The 18,251-nt window shown below is 35.4% G+C and overlaps 1 protein-coding gene, 1 long non-coding RNA gene and 1 pseudogene across 2 annotated transcripts; all 3 read right to left on the bottom strand.

The window, feature by feature from the left end:
* Positions 1–1,015: 1,015 nt before the first annotated feature.
* On the bottom strand, positions 1,016–5,984 carry LOC145633225 (protein argonaute 4-like; annotated as a pseudogene).
* Positions 5,985–10,288: 4,304 nt separating this feature from the next.
* On the bottom strand, positions 10,289–15,504 carry LOC145632391 (protein argonaute 4-like). The gene is made up of 22 exons (XM_081684756.1): positions 15,386–15,504; positions 15,077–15,279; positions 14,747–14,977; positions 14,521–14,651; positions 14,329–14,426; positions 14,119–14,216; positions 13,869–14,040; positions 13,654–13,770; positions 13,454–13,561; positions 13,277–13,336; positions 13,085–13,198; positions 12,767–12,944; positions 12,560–12,675; positions 12,347–12,478; positions 12,121–12,248; positions 11,972–12,040; positions 11,816–11,879; positions 11,586–11,706; positions 11,416–11,489; positions 10,966–11,060; positions 10,833–10,864; positions 10,289–10,721 (listed from the first exon to the last, which is right to left on the bottom strand). The coding sequence occupies exons 1-22, from the start codon at positions 15,500–15,502 to the stop codon at positions 10,546–10,548; spliced, it is 2,634 nt and encodes an 877-aa protein (XP_081540882.1). The 5' UTR covers positions 15,503–15,504; the 3' UTR covers positions 10,289–10,545.
* Positions 15,505–17,178: 1,674 nt separating this feature from the next.
* On the bottom strand, positions 17,179–17,985 carry LOC145631179 (uncharacterized). The gene is made up of 2 exons (XR_014112364.1): positions 17,955–17,985; positions 17,179–17,839 (listed from the first exon to the last, which is right to left on the bottom strand). It is a non-coding gene; the product is annotated as an uncharacterized LOC145631179 (long non-coding RNA).
* Between the last annotated feature and the right edge of the window lie 266 nt (positions 17,986–18,251).

Below are 18,251 nucleotides of genomic sequence, written 5' to 3'. Positions count from 1 at the left end.
GGTTTGTATAAATGAAATCACATTTAAGCTGTACTTAGAAAGCTCCATTTGTTGTTTCTCCTGTACTTCCATCTTTATCCATGTATTCATTTTTTCTTCAGTTGAGATAGCAGAGCAGTTTATTAGGCAGTGGTGAACTGGTAATGATTTGTTTATTTTAATTGTATGACATACATTTATTAATTATTGACTAATTGTACTTAAGATTACATGACACAAAATTTACATTAGATGATTGAAAGACCATAATAAGCCAATTTACAATGATTTAACAAATTTGTTTAATATTTGTCTCCTTTTCCTCTTCCACAGTGATCTTAAGATGTCATCAAAATTTAAAAACATGTTTCTTTAAGACATTATAGTTTATATGACTATTAATTCCACGAGGGAGTAAATATGTCATAAGCAATGAAGCGTATTTGAAATAAGAAACTTGTATTTGGCAAATGATTTTGCTCACATGTAATAAACAGGAAAGTCGCCAGCAAACTTGGGGTTATCTAGAGCGAAACAAAACATTGCACATTATAGTACAGCAATGAGCTAGCTACAACAAATGCCTCCAGTCCAAAGATTAGGGCATCATCGCGATCATTTTGCAAATATGCAGGTTACCTATGCTGTTATCTTCTGCTGTTTAAGCACTTTACTATAGCCGGGACCAAGACTACTTAACCTTCATTATGTATGACTTTGTTCTAAGCAACAGTCAACAGATAGTCATGTTGAATCTATTGTATGAAGAAGCATTGTAAAAAGTCTAGCAGACTAAAAGCATCAATTACAATCAAGTCTTTTGATAGCCAAAAGATTACAAACTGCATGAACATAGTCAACCGATAATTTAGTCCAAAAGTTCTGATCAACGACGACCTATAGACCTGTGTTACCAGCCAAATCCATATGCATAATTTCGCAAAAAGCATAGAGATAGTTGTGCATTGGTTATTTGATTATCCTAAATTCCTAATATCCTACATACTTCATGGTAAACTGAGGGGCTAATGTTTCAGATCATTGTTTTAAAAGGTGTAATTAACAGAAGAACATGGAGGTGCACACTCTGTCATGCAGCTTGGGAATTTCAGGCACAGAAGGATTTCCAACAGAAGTCATGCTTCCATGACCCGACGATGTTTCTGACAGGTCTTCATACTTCAGGAACTGGGATACTTGGGTGGCTGCCAGATGAGCATATCGAATAGGTGCAGCTGTAGGAAAAAGAGAGAAACATGTAAATTTGAGGTATATTTATTTTTATTTTAATGTGTTAAACGACTGTATACCAAAGTTAGCAATAAGATTTACCAATAGATATAGCAGTAGTGCTCCTCTGGTACCTGCAAGTGTTGAAATATACTCTCTAAATTAGATTCTTGAGCATATATAGCTTTCAGACACAATTTTGCCCTTAAAAAAAAGTTCAAGAGCCTCTTACACGTAGGATAGAGAGTGAATCAACTCTTGCAGCTGATCTGCTGAAAAGCCAATCTCATCCAGCAGAACATGGTAGTGAGTTGGCCTGCTCGTTCCCTACATTTTAACCCGCTATATATGAGCATAGATATGAAAACATTCCAGATTTCTAGTAGCAAGATTTAACAGAAGTGATGAACTCATTAGAATATAGAATAGTCTTACACAAATTCCTCAATTTACCTCAAGTGTTACATTGTCATTTTTCAATACTCTTGAACATGTACCAATTTCTGACACCAATGTTCAAGTTTAACATAGCTCTAATATGATAGTGCATGACAATGCAAATGAAAGAATCAAGATTAGGTGAGCTAATGAAAACCTAAAACTCAAAAGAAAAGAAAGAAACTTCAAAAGATTTTGTTATACTCACAATCATCCCTGCCTGTGCACACATGTAGAAATCATAGTAAAGAGGATGGCAGACTCTGCTGTCAACCACGGTACCTGCATAAAAGCAACAATTTAGGCCAATATGGACTTTCTGAATTCTTAGGGAAATCTGATTCTTTAGGTGTGCTAGATTTGCTAACCAGGTGGTACATTGTTAGGACTTCCTTGCTCGAAAAATTTGGTATGCTGATTTTTCTGAGCAATGATAATGGTGAACTTAGGAGACCAACTTTCATCAAGAGCTTTGCATGCCTGCAAAATGAAGTGATTTTGCAATAATGCATATTCTTTATGTGAACGATTCTCGAATAACATTCAAATCATATATGGCTATTCAGTTTAGGGAACATTTGCAACAGACCTGAAGAATCTGTTCAAACTCTATGTTGAGGACCTGCTTAAACTGTGATTCACTCACTCCATCCCTGATCGAGCGTGTCAGAAGTAAAATATTAGTCCCTGCAACGGAATCTTAAGATTGCATAAACACACCATATGTATCATACCTAAATATTATGACTTGTGATGGCTTAACTGGGCGGTCTGAACTCGAGTAGTATTCCTCCAGAAGTTCTCTATCAAAAAAGCAAATAAATATCATGCACATCTAATATTTAGTTAGTAAAGTAAAATGATGTTTGATGGATATAAAGTCCGGAAAAAAAACCTGATAATGCCTCCGTCTTTTCCTCCAGGCAAAGGCTTGTACAATGAATCGATCATTTCAACCTTTGGGGACTGAGAACGGACAGATGCTCTGTACTTATATATTGATGTGGGTCTAGAACTCACAACCTGTAAATATTTGAATAATTATCCATTTTAGCAGCAATTAGTTAAACAAGCAGTGAAAGGAGGGAGCCGAGGAGGCAAAGGAATTTTAGTGTGTTACTAACAGCAGCAATAGATGGAACTCCAGACTGTCCAGGAGAGCCATGAGAAACATCCATTCCGAGGATTATCATAGGCTTATCAATGAGCACAGGAATGTTGCGTTCAACTGCAAGCCGATGATTCAATCCGCCAAGCTGAAGGAAGTCAGAGATAATTAGATATAAACCAAAAGTAGTATGAAATCCAAAAGTAAAAGCAATGAAAGCATGTATACTTTGGCATTAATCTTAAGCAGAAGATTGGTGAGGTACTGCTCATTCACTCGTTGAGGTGCCAAGCATTGACTAACAACTCCAAGTTCAACAAGGACTTTCTTTTTCCAAGGGCCTGTAGAGAAGGTGTGATCAATCAACTTCGAACATAAAATACAGAAATGATGTGCATACATTATCAAATGTAATGATGATGAGTTTCTGACCATATATTTCAGAATTTTTCCTGTCAGCAAAGACACACAGAATAATAGTAGGAGGACCAGGTAGTCGTGACTTCACTTGACTAGCCATTTTGTCCACTCGAACAGGAGGGGGTGCTCGTCTATACTGTGGATCTTCCTCAAAAGTACACATTGGGGAATCAGTGAACTCCTGAATAGAAAGAAATCAAAAAAAAAGAAAAGAAAAGAAGTTACAGACATTATTAGCTGAATATACTACTATTCTGAAAGATGTGCAGGACAATAGGCACACACAAAGTGTATGATTTTGTTGGACTTACAATGTCCTTCATTCTCCCAAACTTCACTAGGTCTCTGCAAAGGTTGCGTATGTCACAGCGTGCAGAGAAGTTCACCACCACCCAGTTTTTTATTTTAACGGGATCTGAAAATCTCTGTAAAACAAACAGAACAAACATTAAAAAGGTGGGAAGAAAGAGACCTGAACTGAGGGACAGAAAATGTGAGCTACCTTGCGGTTTACATTCCAACGTCCATTTCTTGGAAAATCTTCCCCATTACCAAATTTCAGCTGCAACAATAACGAAAATGGCAAAATGCAAGAGATTATTGTAGAGAGGTTAATAAAAACTACACAAGTCCCTTTGTTTTTTCCCAGGAGGAGAGGATTAGGCAATGATACATTAATACCTTGGGAGCTGCCAAAACACGGCCTTCAACTTGCATAAACTCGTTGTTGATTGTGATGCCACAGGTACGTAGGAGTGGCTCAGCAGCATAATTACTCCTCCTCATTGCCTAGCAAGAAGCCAAGACGCGAACATAAGTAAAATGTGGCAAAAGATATGAGAATGTGGTAAAGAATTAAAGACAAAGATTGCAAGGCATACATCTGTGAGAGTCCTTATTTTATCTTGTGGCTTCTGCCTTGATTTTTCTACCAATGAAGATCGCTGCTGGACAGTAAGTGCTTTAGTGTACCTTTGTAGCGGAAGCAATGAACATAGCTGCACAAAAATGTACAAAACAGTTCAAGTAAGATAGAGTAATATGGATAACACAGCAAAAAAATATGGTACAAGTTTATCACCTCGACTGGTATGTAAGTCGGCCTGTTTGGTTTACCCACATTAACACAAGGAAAGTCTCCTGAGTACCGAAGCTTTATGTTTCGTTGTTGTGCAAAATATTCATAAACTGTCAGTTCAATTTCCTCAAAATTTTCCCCTCCTCTTTCAGCTGATCTCCTCCTTAGTATGAACCTTCAGACAACGTTCAACAGAACACTGATTAAATTTGAAAGAACATCATATAGCAAAGAATAGAGCTAGCATGGATAACTCTTACTTCTGTCTTTTGCAAATTTCTTCACTCAATCCACAGATTTTCCACTCAATATTGGCAGGTTCTACTCTTATCCTCAGATTTTCCACTCAATATTGGCAGGTTCTACTCTTATCCTCAGATTTTTCAGAGTGCGCTTAGCCTATACAAGGCACCATGACAAGTATCACTTATCAGAAAGTCAGAACCCCTCAAATGAAAACATAGTCCCTATACACTATACAGTATGAACTAGTGTAGAAGCACTCGTAGTTCCATTCTGACCTTCACCCAATCAAGCTGGTATGGATCTTGTACATTCTGGCTGGCTAAGAGAAAATCTATCAGTGGTCCAGGCTGAACAATTGTAGTAAGCGTCCCATCTGCTCTCAAGGTCACAACAAAGGAAGAACTAAGGGTGAGTGTTGTTCCAAACATCAATATGCGTTACAAAACCATACATATGAAAACACTTACCCATGTTCAAAGACAGTCCACTTTGAGTGGCTCGAAAACTTGAATGATGTCCCCTGCAACCAAGGACACCCCCTCCAAGGACATCAGAGTTCCTATCATCACGAAAGAATGATTGTCTCACCAATAGGCACCCCCTATAAAATATAAAGAGAACATCAGTAAATTAGTACATACAAGATTGGACAAAAATATGAAAAAAGAACAAGGCATAAGAAATTTGAATTTACTGATTTGCAGCATGTTGCCTCAGTACTATGTCCAGGACCCGGACAGCATCAAGGAAGTCCTCAGATTCTATACCACGGAGAGCATCACTTATTGCCTTAATTGGAATTCTGGTCGCATAACTGATCTCCACCTTAAAAGTCTTGCTTTGAGACACGCGCTTTCTTCTCTTTTTATCACTCTCATTAGGACTTCCATTGCCTCCCGGGCTGCTCTTACCATCCGTCCTACAATATAATGATGTTTTATAGTACTAATGTAGGCACTGTATCAAAGTAATAAGCTCTCAAGCAGTTTGATTACTTTAGTAAGGCATCAATAATTACCTTTCAGATGAGACCTTGTCGAGCAGGACAGTAAACTCCAACTTCTTTCTTGGGAGGGAACCGACAGTAAACAAGGTCTTCTCACCATCATAGGCGAATTCCTTGCCACCCATCTCAGAGCTATATGTTTCTTTGATCTTGTCCATTACTTTTCTTCCTACACCCTTCATTTCGACTGGTTTTCCATCTTCATAGTAGAGGGCAACCTGGAGGATAGAGTAGAGATAACATAATACATTAGAAGTTTCAAATGTTGCAATTTTCGCAACAACATTATTATACAACATGGTCACTATATGTTAAGAAATTATTTAGATGAAACATACAGAGTAATGGAAGAAGAAGCCTTCAGTATTGGCAATCTTGACATTGAAGTGATTGGTTAATAGTCGAATTTTTTGTCCTTTTGATCCACAGCCAGGCCTTGCCATAGGAACTCATACCTGCTTTTGTTCAGGAGCATCCATTTCCTACCACACACAATCTAACAAACACCATAAATGTTCTATACTTCACAAAATCAAGAAAACATTTCTTATAACTATTACATTACCGCGAACAACAAGCAAAGAATTGTACTTCCATACATACACACACCAAAGATGGACTAGCAGTAATTCTACTTACCAATCAATGTGTGCTTTGGAAGTCCTAAGAGCCATTTTGATTCGTGTTAAAACGTTCAAAACCACATTTGAGATAGGTAAGATCTAAAACTTTTGCTAGAAGTAGTTCCATCACACAATAAACATGAATCATTTCCAAGAGGTAAAATAACATAATCATCATAAGATACAATCCCTTAGGATCAAATTAAGGTATATATGAAAAGATCGAAATTTATTTTTTTATTTATTTTCTTCATGTAAAATAAAGTGAAATACACAAGCATCAGACAAAAACACAACAATCCTTAACCAATAACCATAATCACTTTCATTTATCTGCCACAATGAAGGTAAGTCATACAAAAAATTCTCTTCATACTAGTAACTAATAAAACTTTTTTAAAAATTTTTTACTACTAAAGGACTATTCTTTCCTTTAAAAAACCTCTTTGGAAGCTTTCAACACATTTATATACTCTTATAATTTCTCAAACTACCTCAAAAAATATTTCCTTTTACAATCTAGTGTTAATGTGTTATTATCAATATCTTGTACATTTGCAAATGTACACTTAAGTTACCGAGAAAAAGAAGATAAAACCTCTTTTTTTTTTTTTAGAATGAATGCCTTTTTTTTTTTTGTTAGAGAAACCTCAAAATAATTTAGAGCATTAAGAAATAATTACATACTCATGTCATGTGAAAGAATGCCTCAAAAAAGTACCCTGTATCGAAATAGAAAGAAATTTTTAAAGTTTTGTTCAAATTACTATTAAAAAAAATTAAAGTTACCATCTTTATCAAAATATAGAGAAAATTTAACCATCTTAAAAAGCAAAATGAAAGATTACCCATAATAATTTATCCATCTAAAAAACAAAATGAAAGATTACCCATAAAAATTTATCAAAATGAAATATTCTTTCAAAAAAAAAAAAAAAAAAAAAAAAAGAAAGAAAGATTACCATAATAATTTATTAAAAATACTTAAACATACCTTTTCTTTTTTATTCCTTAACTGTGGAACTTTTCCATCTCAACATAATAAAAATAAAAACTTTGTACCCATTTTTTTTTTTTGAAACACTGTGTACCCATTTTATGTGAGATCAGCAAACGACATAAAAAAAGAAAAAAAATTTATGAAACAAAAATAACTTTTTTTTTTCCTCTTTTTATTACAAAGTCATTGCTCAAAATGACAGAAAATAACTACATACAGTCATACAGTATATGAAATAATCCATAAAGGAAAAATAATGAAAGAATCCAAGCATAAATTTTAAATTTGTACAAGAACACAATGAACACAAAAAACCCACCAAAAAAAGAAAAAGAAATAAAACACTAAGTAAAATAGAGCAAAATTGTACCTTTCCAGCGAAATTCTTCACAAAAAAAACTTAAACCCAGTAGAAAATGATGAACAAGTTTTTTCTGCAAGAAATATATATATGATTTTTTAAGAAATGTACAAAATTTGTAGTAAGAAAATAAGAAAAAGAAGAGGAAAATGAAGATAAAAAGAGTGTTGAGAATAAATGAGAAAGTAAAGAAAGGATTAAAGAGAGAAACCTTTGCTATTCAGAGTAGTGAAGCTTTAGCTAAATTTGGCTCTCATTTGTTTCTGTTTTAAGCTTGTTTAGAGTCTAGGATGTCTTGGAACGACTAACTTTGACTACTTGACTTGATTACTATGACTGTGACTACATGAGGTTATGTACGTTACTGATATGTAATAATGTACGTATGACATTGGTTCAGATACGTGAAATTTCAAATGTTGCCATAATTTAATTTTAAACGGAGGAAGTATTTGATGTTACGGGTGTATAGGGTAGGTTGTCTTACGGGAGTATGGGATAGGTTTTTAAGTCTTGTATAATTATACATACTCTCTCCATCTAATCACGAATACTTAGGTGGTTGCTATTGAATCATGGGGTAAATTCAAATTTACTCTCTCCATCTAATAACGACATTTTAATTTACTTATACTCCCTCTAGCCCTCCTCTTATTGATTTACCCTTATTGTCATTTTTTGTGGACATAAATGATGTATCCATTTCATTTTTTTTTTACCATTTATTGCGTTAAATTACTCTTTTATCATCTCCCTCCTCTGTCTCTTAATGATAGTCCTTTTTGGTGAAATTCTACGAGAATTAAGAAACTTAAATAAGGAGTAAAAGTACATTGAAAAAATAAATTTACACGAGGTATGCAAAAAAATAGAAAGAGCTAGTAATAAAAGTGAGTATATGGAAATGCCAAAATTACATAGGGAATTTAAATTTGCACAAATATTATTGCAAATTGGAGGGAATTTTAGTAAATTTAATACTTCGTATTAATGAGTGTTGGAAAAAACAAATAATGTAATGTGACATTTTGGAACTAAAATAGTAAAATTTGGCCAAAAGTGACTATCATTACAGGACAAAGGGAGTATTTTTCTTGTCTTTATTAAATGACCTTTCAAATTACCCTCTTATGCAAAAATATTTGTGCAATGTTAGTTTTTCATGTGAATTTATCTTTTCAATGTACTTTTATTACTTTATCTCTCTACTTTTTTTGCAAATATCACGTGAATTTAACTTTTCAATGTACTTTTACTAATTCATCCTTCCCCTTCTTAATTTGCACACCCTTATGTGAGAAGAGAAAATTGTGCTATCACATAGGGGTGTGTCAAAATCAATTAAGGGTGTGCCAAAATCATTTTCCAAAAAAGGGACGGAGGGAGTATTTATCTATCTACTTTATTGTCAATTAATTACATGTTCCCTTTCTTGATTTCCATGTTTTCACAAATGGAAAAATCACTTGAGAACAAATGGAGAAATAAAAAAGTAATAGTTGGTTGAGTCGAACCATAAGAGGTAGGTAAATATAATATTAAAATGAAGTTTTTTTGCCAAAAGAGGAAGTGTAACACTTAAAAACACAAAGGGAGTATGAGAAATTTAGCACGGAGTACTCCTTCTGTTTCACAATGATTTTTCCAATTTTGATTGTGCATACTTTGTGTCTTTTATTTGCAACACTACAATTCACGTTTAACAATGCATTACTCTTTATTAAATTAGAAATATTATCATAAATATAATACTCACTTCGTAATACAACCTTTGAGCGATAGAATTTAAATAAGACAACCTTTTGATTGTTTCTTAATATTACAACCTTTGGTAATATCAATTTTAATGAGATCAAAACCAGTTGTAATCAGTTTAACAGATTAATAATGCACGTGTTACTCTTGGATTGGTTGACATAAGAGGTAAATTAAACAAATGCCTTAAATCCAAAGATTAGGGCATCATCTGCGGTCATTTTTGTAAATATGCAGGTTACCATTGCCATTATCTTTTCTGATAAGTACTTGACTAAACATCAGATATGTATACTTTGGTAGTTTGGTCTAAACAACAGAAGTTATGTGGAATCTATCTAATAAACAAGCATAGTCAATCAATCAATCAATCAAAGCCTTAATCCCAAAAGTGGGGTCGGCTAACATGAACCAAATTTGATTATTCCGTGTAGTCATCAACATAAATCTTTCTCCTCCATCCCTTACGATCCAAAACTTCATCCTCACGTAAATCCATGCACTTCATATCCTTCCTCACTCCTTCCAACCAAGTCATCTTTGGTCTCCCTCTTCCTCGTTTAATCCCTCCATGGTCCCACTCTTCCACTCTTCGCACCGGTGCACCCTCGGGTCTCCGTCTTACATGTCCAAACCAACGCAGACGATTTTCCCTTAATTTATCTACAATGCCCGCCACACCTACTTTCTTGCGAATAACCTCATTTCTGATTCTATCTCTTAAAGTGTTTCCACACATCCACCTTAACATGCGCATTTCCGTAACCTCCATCTTTTTAATATGCTCTTTCTTAGAAGCCCAACATTCTGTACCATAGAGCAACACTGGTCTTATGGCAGTCCTGTAGAATTTTCCCTTCAACTTTAAGGGAATGCTGCGGTCGCATAGCACTCCCGTGGCCGCTCTCCATTTAAGCCACCCTGACTTAATCCTGTGGGTCACGTCTTGATCAATGTCACCATTCTTCTGGATGATCGACCCTAGGTACTTAAAACATTCACTCATAAGCATAGTAAAAACTAAAAAGTCTAGCAGTCTAAAAGAATCAATAAAATCAAGTTTATTAACATTCAAAAGATTACAAACTGCTTAAACATAGCAACAAATTATTTGGTCCAAAATTTCTGATCAATGACGATTTGTACATGTATGTTGCAGCCAAAACTGTATGCATCATTTAGCAGTTAGCAGAAAGCGTAAAGAACAGTGGTCATCGAAATATCCTAATATCCTACACACTTCAGGGTAAACCGAGGGGCTAGCTAGTAGTTGTTTCAGATCATTCTTTTTACAGGTATGACTAACAGAAGAACATGGTCCTGCACACTCTGTGATGCAGCTTTGGGAGCTCAGGCACAGGAGGATTTCCAGCAGAAGTCACGCCTCCATGACCCGATGATGTTTCTGACAGGTCTTCATACTTCAGGAAATGAGCTGCTTGGGAGGCTGCCAGGTGGGCGTATTGAATTGGTGCAGCTGCAGGATAAAAATGGAGAAGAAAAAGAATGAAATGAAACTTAGTATTGTGAAAGTAAGCTTAATTTTAATTTTTTTCGACTATATAACAGAGTTAGCAATAAGATTTACCAATAGATATAGCAGTAGTGCTCCTCTGGTACCTGCATGTGTTTATATATGCTCTGAAAATTAGAGTCCTTGTGCATGTTTAGCTTTAAACACAAAAATTTGCAAGTTTTTTGGGAGGTCAAGAGCTTCTTACACATAGGATAAAGAGTGAATCAACTGTTGCAGATCATCTGCTGTAAAGGCATTCTGATCAAGCAGAACATGGTAGTGAGTTGGCCTGCTCGTGCCCTGCAAATTTTGACTCACGTTATGTTTGATCATAGAAATGAAAAGGTTCCAGCAGTGAAGAATATGCTGTGATTATGTCTGCTACTGCTAGCAAAGATTTACAGAATGTGAAGAACTCATTAGAATATACAATAGTCCAACAACTATGTTATTAATTTCAACTCAAGTATCTTTGCACACCAACATTCGAGTTTGAGTAGCATGAAAATTCATGTAAAGTATGAGTTGTAAAAACAAGTCCAATATAGATAATGCATGACAATGCAAACCAAAGAATCAAGACTAGCTGAGTGGGTTAATGAAATCCTAAAACTTAAAAGAAAAGAAAGAAACTTCAATAGATTTTTTTACTCACAATCATCCCTGCCTGTGCACACATGTAGAAATCATAGTATCGAGGATCGCAAACTTTGCTGTCAACCACAGTACCTGCATACAACAAAGGCAACAATTAAGGCCAAACTTTCTGAATTCTTTTGGAAATCTGATTCTTATTTTTTTTGCAAGTGTGCTAGATTTGCTAACCAGGTGGTACATTGTCATATTTGTTAGGGCTTTCTGGTTTGAAAAACTTGGTATGATGATTTTTCTGAGCAATGATTATGGTGAACTTCGGAGACCAACTTTCATCAAGCGCTTTGCATGCCTGCAAAACGAAGTGAATTTACAATAATGCAAATTCTTTATGTGAATGGTTCTCGAATAACATTCAAAACATATATGGCTATTTCATTTAGGGAACATTTGCAACAAACCTGAAGAATTTGTTCAAACTCTATGTTGAGGACCTGCTTGAATTGTGATTCACTCACTCCATCCCTGATCGCGTATGAATAAAAATATTAGTCTCTGCAATGGGATCTAAAGATTGCATAGACACCAAATATAAAGCATCTCATCTGGTATCATACCTAAATACTATGACTTGTGATGGCTTAACTGGGGGGCTTGAACTTCTGTAGAAATCCTCCAGAAGCTCTCTATTAAAAAAGCAAATATCATGACATCTATTATTCAGTTAGTGTACAAGGTTATTTGATGGATAAAGTCCAAAAAAAACCTGATAATGCCTCCGTCTTCTCCTGTAGGCAAAGGCTGGTACAATGATTCTATCATTTCAACCTTTGGGGACTGAGAACGGACAGATGCTCTGTACCGATATATTGATGAGGCCCTAGAACTCACAACCTGTATATATTTGAAAAAAATAAATCCAGTTTAGCTAGTAGTTAATTAAGCAGTGGGAGGGAGCTGAGGAGACAAAGGAATATTAGTGTGTTACTAACAGCAGCAATAGATGGAACTCCCGACTGGCCAGGAGAGCCATGATAGACATCCATTCCGAAGATTATCATAGGCTTATCAATGAGCACAGGAATGTTACGCTCAACTGCAAGCCGATGATTCACTCCGCCAAGCTGTAAGGAAGTAAGAGATAATTAGATAGAAACCAACAGTAGTATGAAATCTATAAGTAAAAGCAATGAAAGAAGTATTACTTTGGCATTGATCTTAAGCAGAAGATTGGTGAGGTACCGCTCATTAGCAAATCCTTGAGGTGCCAAGCATTGAGTAATAACTCCAAGTTCAACAAGGGCTTTCTTCTTCCAAGGGCCTGTAGAGAAGGTGTGATCAATTAACTTCGAACATAAAATACAGAAACGATGTGCATACATTATCAAATGTAATGGTGATGAGTTTCTGACCATATATTTCAGAATTTTTCCTATCAGCCAAGACACACAGAATAATAGAGGTTTTATCACGTAGTCGTGACATGACTGACATCACTTGATCAGCCATTTTGTCCACTCGAACAGAAGGTGGTTCTCGCCTAAACTGTTGTTTCTCCTCAAAAGTACGCAATGGTAACTTAGGGATCTCCTGAATAGAAAGGAAAAAAAAAACAAACAAAAAGAAAAGAAGTTTCAGACATTATTAGCTGAATATACTACTACTCTGAAAGATGTACAGGACAATAGGCACACAGGCACACACAAAGTATATAATATTGTTCGACTTACAATGCCCTTCATTTCCCCACACTTCACCAGGTTTTCACAAAGGTCGCATATCTTACAGCGTGTAGAGAAGTTCACTACCACCCAGTTTTTAATTGTAACGGGACTTGAAAATTTCTGTAAAAGAAAAAGAACAAACATAAAAAAGATGGGAAGAAAGAGGTCTCAACTGAGGGACCGAAAAATGTGAACTACCTTGTCTATTACATTCCAACGTCCATTTTTTGGAAAAATTTTCACATCACCAAATTCCAGCTGCAAGAATAAAAAATATGCAGGAAATTATTGCAGAGAGGTTAATCAAATTTAACAAACAAGTCCCTTTGTTTTTTCCCAAGAGGGATGGGAATGAAGACGGTTGGGCAGTGATACCTGGGGAGCTTCCAAAATACGGCCTTCAACTTGCATAAACTCTTTGCTGATTGTGATGCCACAGTTGAGTAGGAGTGGCTCAGCAGCATAATTACTTCTCCTCATTGCCTAGCAAGAAGCCAAGACGCGAGCATAAGCAAAATGTGGCAAAAAATATGAGAATGTGGTAATGAATTAATCACAAAGATTGCTAGGCATACATCTGTGAGAGTCCTTATTTTATCTTGTGGCTTCTGCCTTGATTTTTCTACCAATGAAGATTGCTGATGGACAGTTAAGGCTTTAGTGTACCTCTGTAGCGGAAGCAATGAACACAGCTGAACAAAAACAAAGAGGTTCAGGTAAGATAAGAGTTCTATGGATAAGACCACACATACAAACAAAAAATAAAAAAAAACTGCTACAAGTTTATCACCTCGATTGGTATGTAAATTGGCCTCTTTGGTTTAGCCACATTAACACAGGGTAAGTATCCTGAGTAGTCTAGCTTTATCTTTCGATATTGAGCAAAATATTCAGAAACTGTCAGTTCAGTTTCCACAAAATTATCTCCATCTCTTTCAGCTGATCTCCTCCTTAGTGTGAACCTTATAGGACAGAACATTTCATAAATTATCAAAGATCATTATATAGCAAAGACTAGAGCTAGCATGGATAATTCTCACCTCTGGTTGTTGCAAATATCTTCACTCAATCCACAGATTCTCCACTCAGTATTGCCGGGTTTTACACTTACCCTCAGATTTTTCAGAGTGCGCTTAGCCTATACAAGGTATTATGACAAGTAAAGTATCACTTATCAGAACTCCTCAAATGAAAACATAGTCCCTATACAGTATGGACTAGTGTAGAGGCACTCTTAGTTCCATTCTTACCTTCACCCAATCAAGCTTGTATGGATCTTGTACATTCTGGTTGGCTAGGAGAAAACCTATCAGTGGTCCAGGCTGAACAATTGTAGTAAACGTCCCATCTGCTCTCAAGGTCACAACAAAGGAAGAACTAAGGGCGAGTGTTGTTCCAAACACCAATATGTGTTATAAAACCATACATATGAAAACACTTACCCATGTTCAAAGACAGTCCACTTTGAGTGGCTCGAAAACTTGAATGGTATCCCCTGCAACCAAGGACACCCCCTCCAACATCAGAGTTCCTATCATCATGAAAGAATGATTGTCTCACCAATAGGCACCCCCTATATAAAACATAAAGAGAACATCAGTATGTTAGTACATACAAGATTAGGCAAAAATATGAAAAAAGAACATGGAGTAAGAAATTTGAACTTACTGATTTGCAGCATGTTGCCTCAGTACTATGTCCAGGACCCGGACAGCATCAAGGAAGTCCTCAGATTCTATACCACGGAGAGCATCACTTATTGCCTTAATTGGAATTCTGGTTGCATAACTGATCTCCACCTTAAAAGTCTTGCTTTGAGACACGCGCTTTCTTCTCTTTTTATCACTCTCATTAGGACTTCCATTGCCTCCCGGGCTGCTCTTACCATCCGTCCTACAATATAATAATGTTTTATAGTACTAATGTAAGCACTGTATCAAAGTAATAAACTCTCTAGCAGTTTGATTGCTTTAGAAAGGCATCAATAATTATCTTTCAGATGAGACCTTTTCGAGCAGGACAGTAAACTCCAACTTCTTTCTTGGGAGGGAACCGACAGTAAACAAGGTCTTCTCACCATCATAAGCAAAGTCCTTGCCATCCAACTCAGAGCTATATGTTTCTTTGATCTTGTCCATTACTTTTCTTCCTACACCCTTCATTACTTCTACTGGTTTTCCATCTACATAGTAAAGGGCAATCTGAGGGGTAGGATCGATAAGAGAGCATATCAGCATAGTACTTCAGATATATATTTCATCTTTCGCAACAACATTACAATACAACATGATAAGAGATGAAACATACAGAGTATTGGAAGAAGTGGTGCACATCAGTATTGTCAATCTTGACATTGAAGTGATTGGTTAATAGCTGAGTTTTCGTTCCACTTGATCCACAGCCAGGCCTCAACATAGCATCCATTTTCTAGTACACCAAGATGAAATCAAAATCACCATAAAACTATTCTATGCTTCTCACAAGTTAATACAACTATATAATTTCCTTAAATAATTTCTTTTTGAGCTTTCAATACATTTATATAATCTTTTTCTTTTAGGACTATTACACATTTATATTCTTTCCAATTTTTATTTTTTATTTAGTAGCACTCAAAGTTCCGTTATTACCTTCACCCAATCAAGCTGGTGTAGATCTTGTACATTCTGGTTGGCTAGGAGAAAATCAATCAGTGGTCTAGGCTGAACAATTGTAATTGATTTCTCCAAACTCTCTACATTCGATAAATAAAATAAAAAATAAGTAAAATTTTATAAAAACATTAAAATAGAAAATTTAGAGGATGAATTGGCCGGCAAATACCAAACAATTTCTTAACCTCCGACACTGAAGGCCTTTCTTCACTTGAACCATCCAATCGGGCTCGTATATTATCCATCTGTTTGTTTTTGTTGTCTAACATATTTTTACCTAGCCGACTAATTCTCTCCATTAGGGAATTAGTTTGTGGAATGGACTGTCGATCACAAATTTTTGCCAAACATTCGAGATATCTATCAATGTGAATTCCGAAAACAAAAGGTGTCCCAGGGTCCTCAGCGTGTCCGCTGATTAATATTGCGAAAATTTTTCCCTCCTTATCCAGTAACCCCGCTCCGGACGATCCGTGGGCACCAGCTATACAGAATTGCATAAGCTCATCTGAACCAGGAATCAACATGGATATATCTTCAGAATTGACACAGGGGTTAGTTAATTCTCCGGTACAACATGAAACTGTTATCGAACCATAAGGAAAAGAGGCCTTAAATGTCGGCATGCACCGGCCCCAAGGTATAAGTGGGTCACGTATACTCATTACCGGAACGTTAATAAGTTTACGTGAAATCACACTCAAATTCACCTACGGTCAATCGAACTCTGATGGAACATTAAGTATGAAACATCTTCCATCAGAGTTCGATTGACCGTAGGTGAATTTAAGTGTGATTTCACGTAAACTTATTAACGTTCCGGTAATGAGTATACGTGACCCACTTATACCTTGGGGCCGGTGCATGCCGACATTTAAGGCCTCTTTTCCTTATGGTTCGAAAACAGTTTCATGTTGTACCGGAGAATTAACTAACCCCTGTGTCAATTCTGAAGATATATCCATGTTGATTCTTGGTTCAGAGGAGCTTATGCAATTCTGTATAGCTGGTGCCCACGGATCGTCCGGAGCGAAAATAATCTCTAAGCCACTCTTCCCTCTTCAGCAGAAATTCTTCGTAACTCATCTAATTAGGGGAAAAAAAAAACAACAACTACTATTATTAAAAAATAATAAACAAACAAATACATTGAAGTGATTGGTTAATAGCTGAGTTTTCGTTCCACTTGATCCACAGCCAGGCCTCAACATAGCATCCATTTTCTAGTACACCAAGATGAAATCAAAATCACCATAAAACTGTTCTATGCTTCTCACAAGTTAATACAACTATATAATTTCCTTAAATAATTTCTTTTTGAGCTTTCAATACATTTATATAATCTTTTTCTTTTAGGACTATTACACATTTATATTCTTTCCAATTTATATTATTTATTTATTTTAAATTTTTTTTTTTTTTTATATATATATATATATATATATTTAAATGTAATCAATATCTTGTGCATTGGCAAAAGTACATTTAAGTGAAAATATGAAGACTAGTCGATTAGAAGATAAAGATTGACAGAGAAATTAAAACTAAAGGCAGAAGATTACAAAAATAAAATTGAAATCAATGGTTGTTCTTATTTGGAATAATTTTTTTATTATTATGAAAAAAACCCCAAAAAAATTAGAACACCAAGAAATAATCATAAAATACCTATGATATTACCCTTGAATGAAGTTGCCATTTTCAAAAACATCAAGAAAACTCTATCAATCTTTAACAAAAATATGATGAAAATTAAAATGCCTAAAATTTAATTACAAACAATTAATTGTGGGCAACTTTTCCAACTTACGAAGTAAAAAAATCTAAGTACCCATTTTACGTAAGATCATCAAATTCATCAAGTGACATAAAAAATTGACAAAATTACTAAGAAAATGAAAAAATTAGTAAAGAAAAAACGAAAACAATGAAATGAAAGAACCCATGCATAAATTTGCACGAGAACAAAAACCCACCAAAAAAAAAGAAGCAATTAATCAAACTGTAAGATATCAAACTAAAACAGAGCAGAATTATACCTTTCCAGCGACAAATTCTCCAGAAAAAGCTTAAACCCAGAAGAATGATGAAGAAGAGCAAGTTTGTTCTGCAAGAAAATTATGGATTTTCAAGAAAATATGAAGAAATTGTAGTAAAAGAAGTAAGAATAAGAGGGAAATGAAGCTTAAAAAGAGTAGAAATGAGAAATTAAAGAGAGAAACCTTTGGTAATTGCTATTATTAAGAGTAGAAATGAATAATGAAGCTTTAGTTAAATTTTTGGTCTGATTTGTTTCTCTTTTATAAGCTTGACTAGAAATGGTTGGAGTTTGAAACCAACAAATTTGATTAGGGTTTACGTACGTACGAATGTACGATTAGGCCCCTGCTTGGAATCTTGGATACGTGAAATTTCAATTGATTGATGTTATGAGCCGTAGGGGTGTCGATTTGAGTACTTAGATCATTTCGGTGAAGTGGGGTTGGGTCGGGCTTATTTCAAAGTTAACTAGTGCTAAG

The sequence above is a fragment of the Chenopodium album genome, chromosome 5 (genome assembly GCF_948465745.1).
Source record: "Chenopodium album chromosome 5, dcCheAlbu1.1, whole genome shotgun sequence".
Taxonomy (NCBI): Eukaryota; Viridiplantae; Streptophyta; class Magnoliopsida; order Caryophyllales; family Amaranthaceae; genus Chenopodium; species Chenopodium album.
Note: the sequence above shows the minus strand (reverse complement) of the source record. Positions and strands in the feature narration are given on the sequence as shown.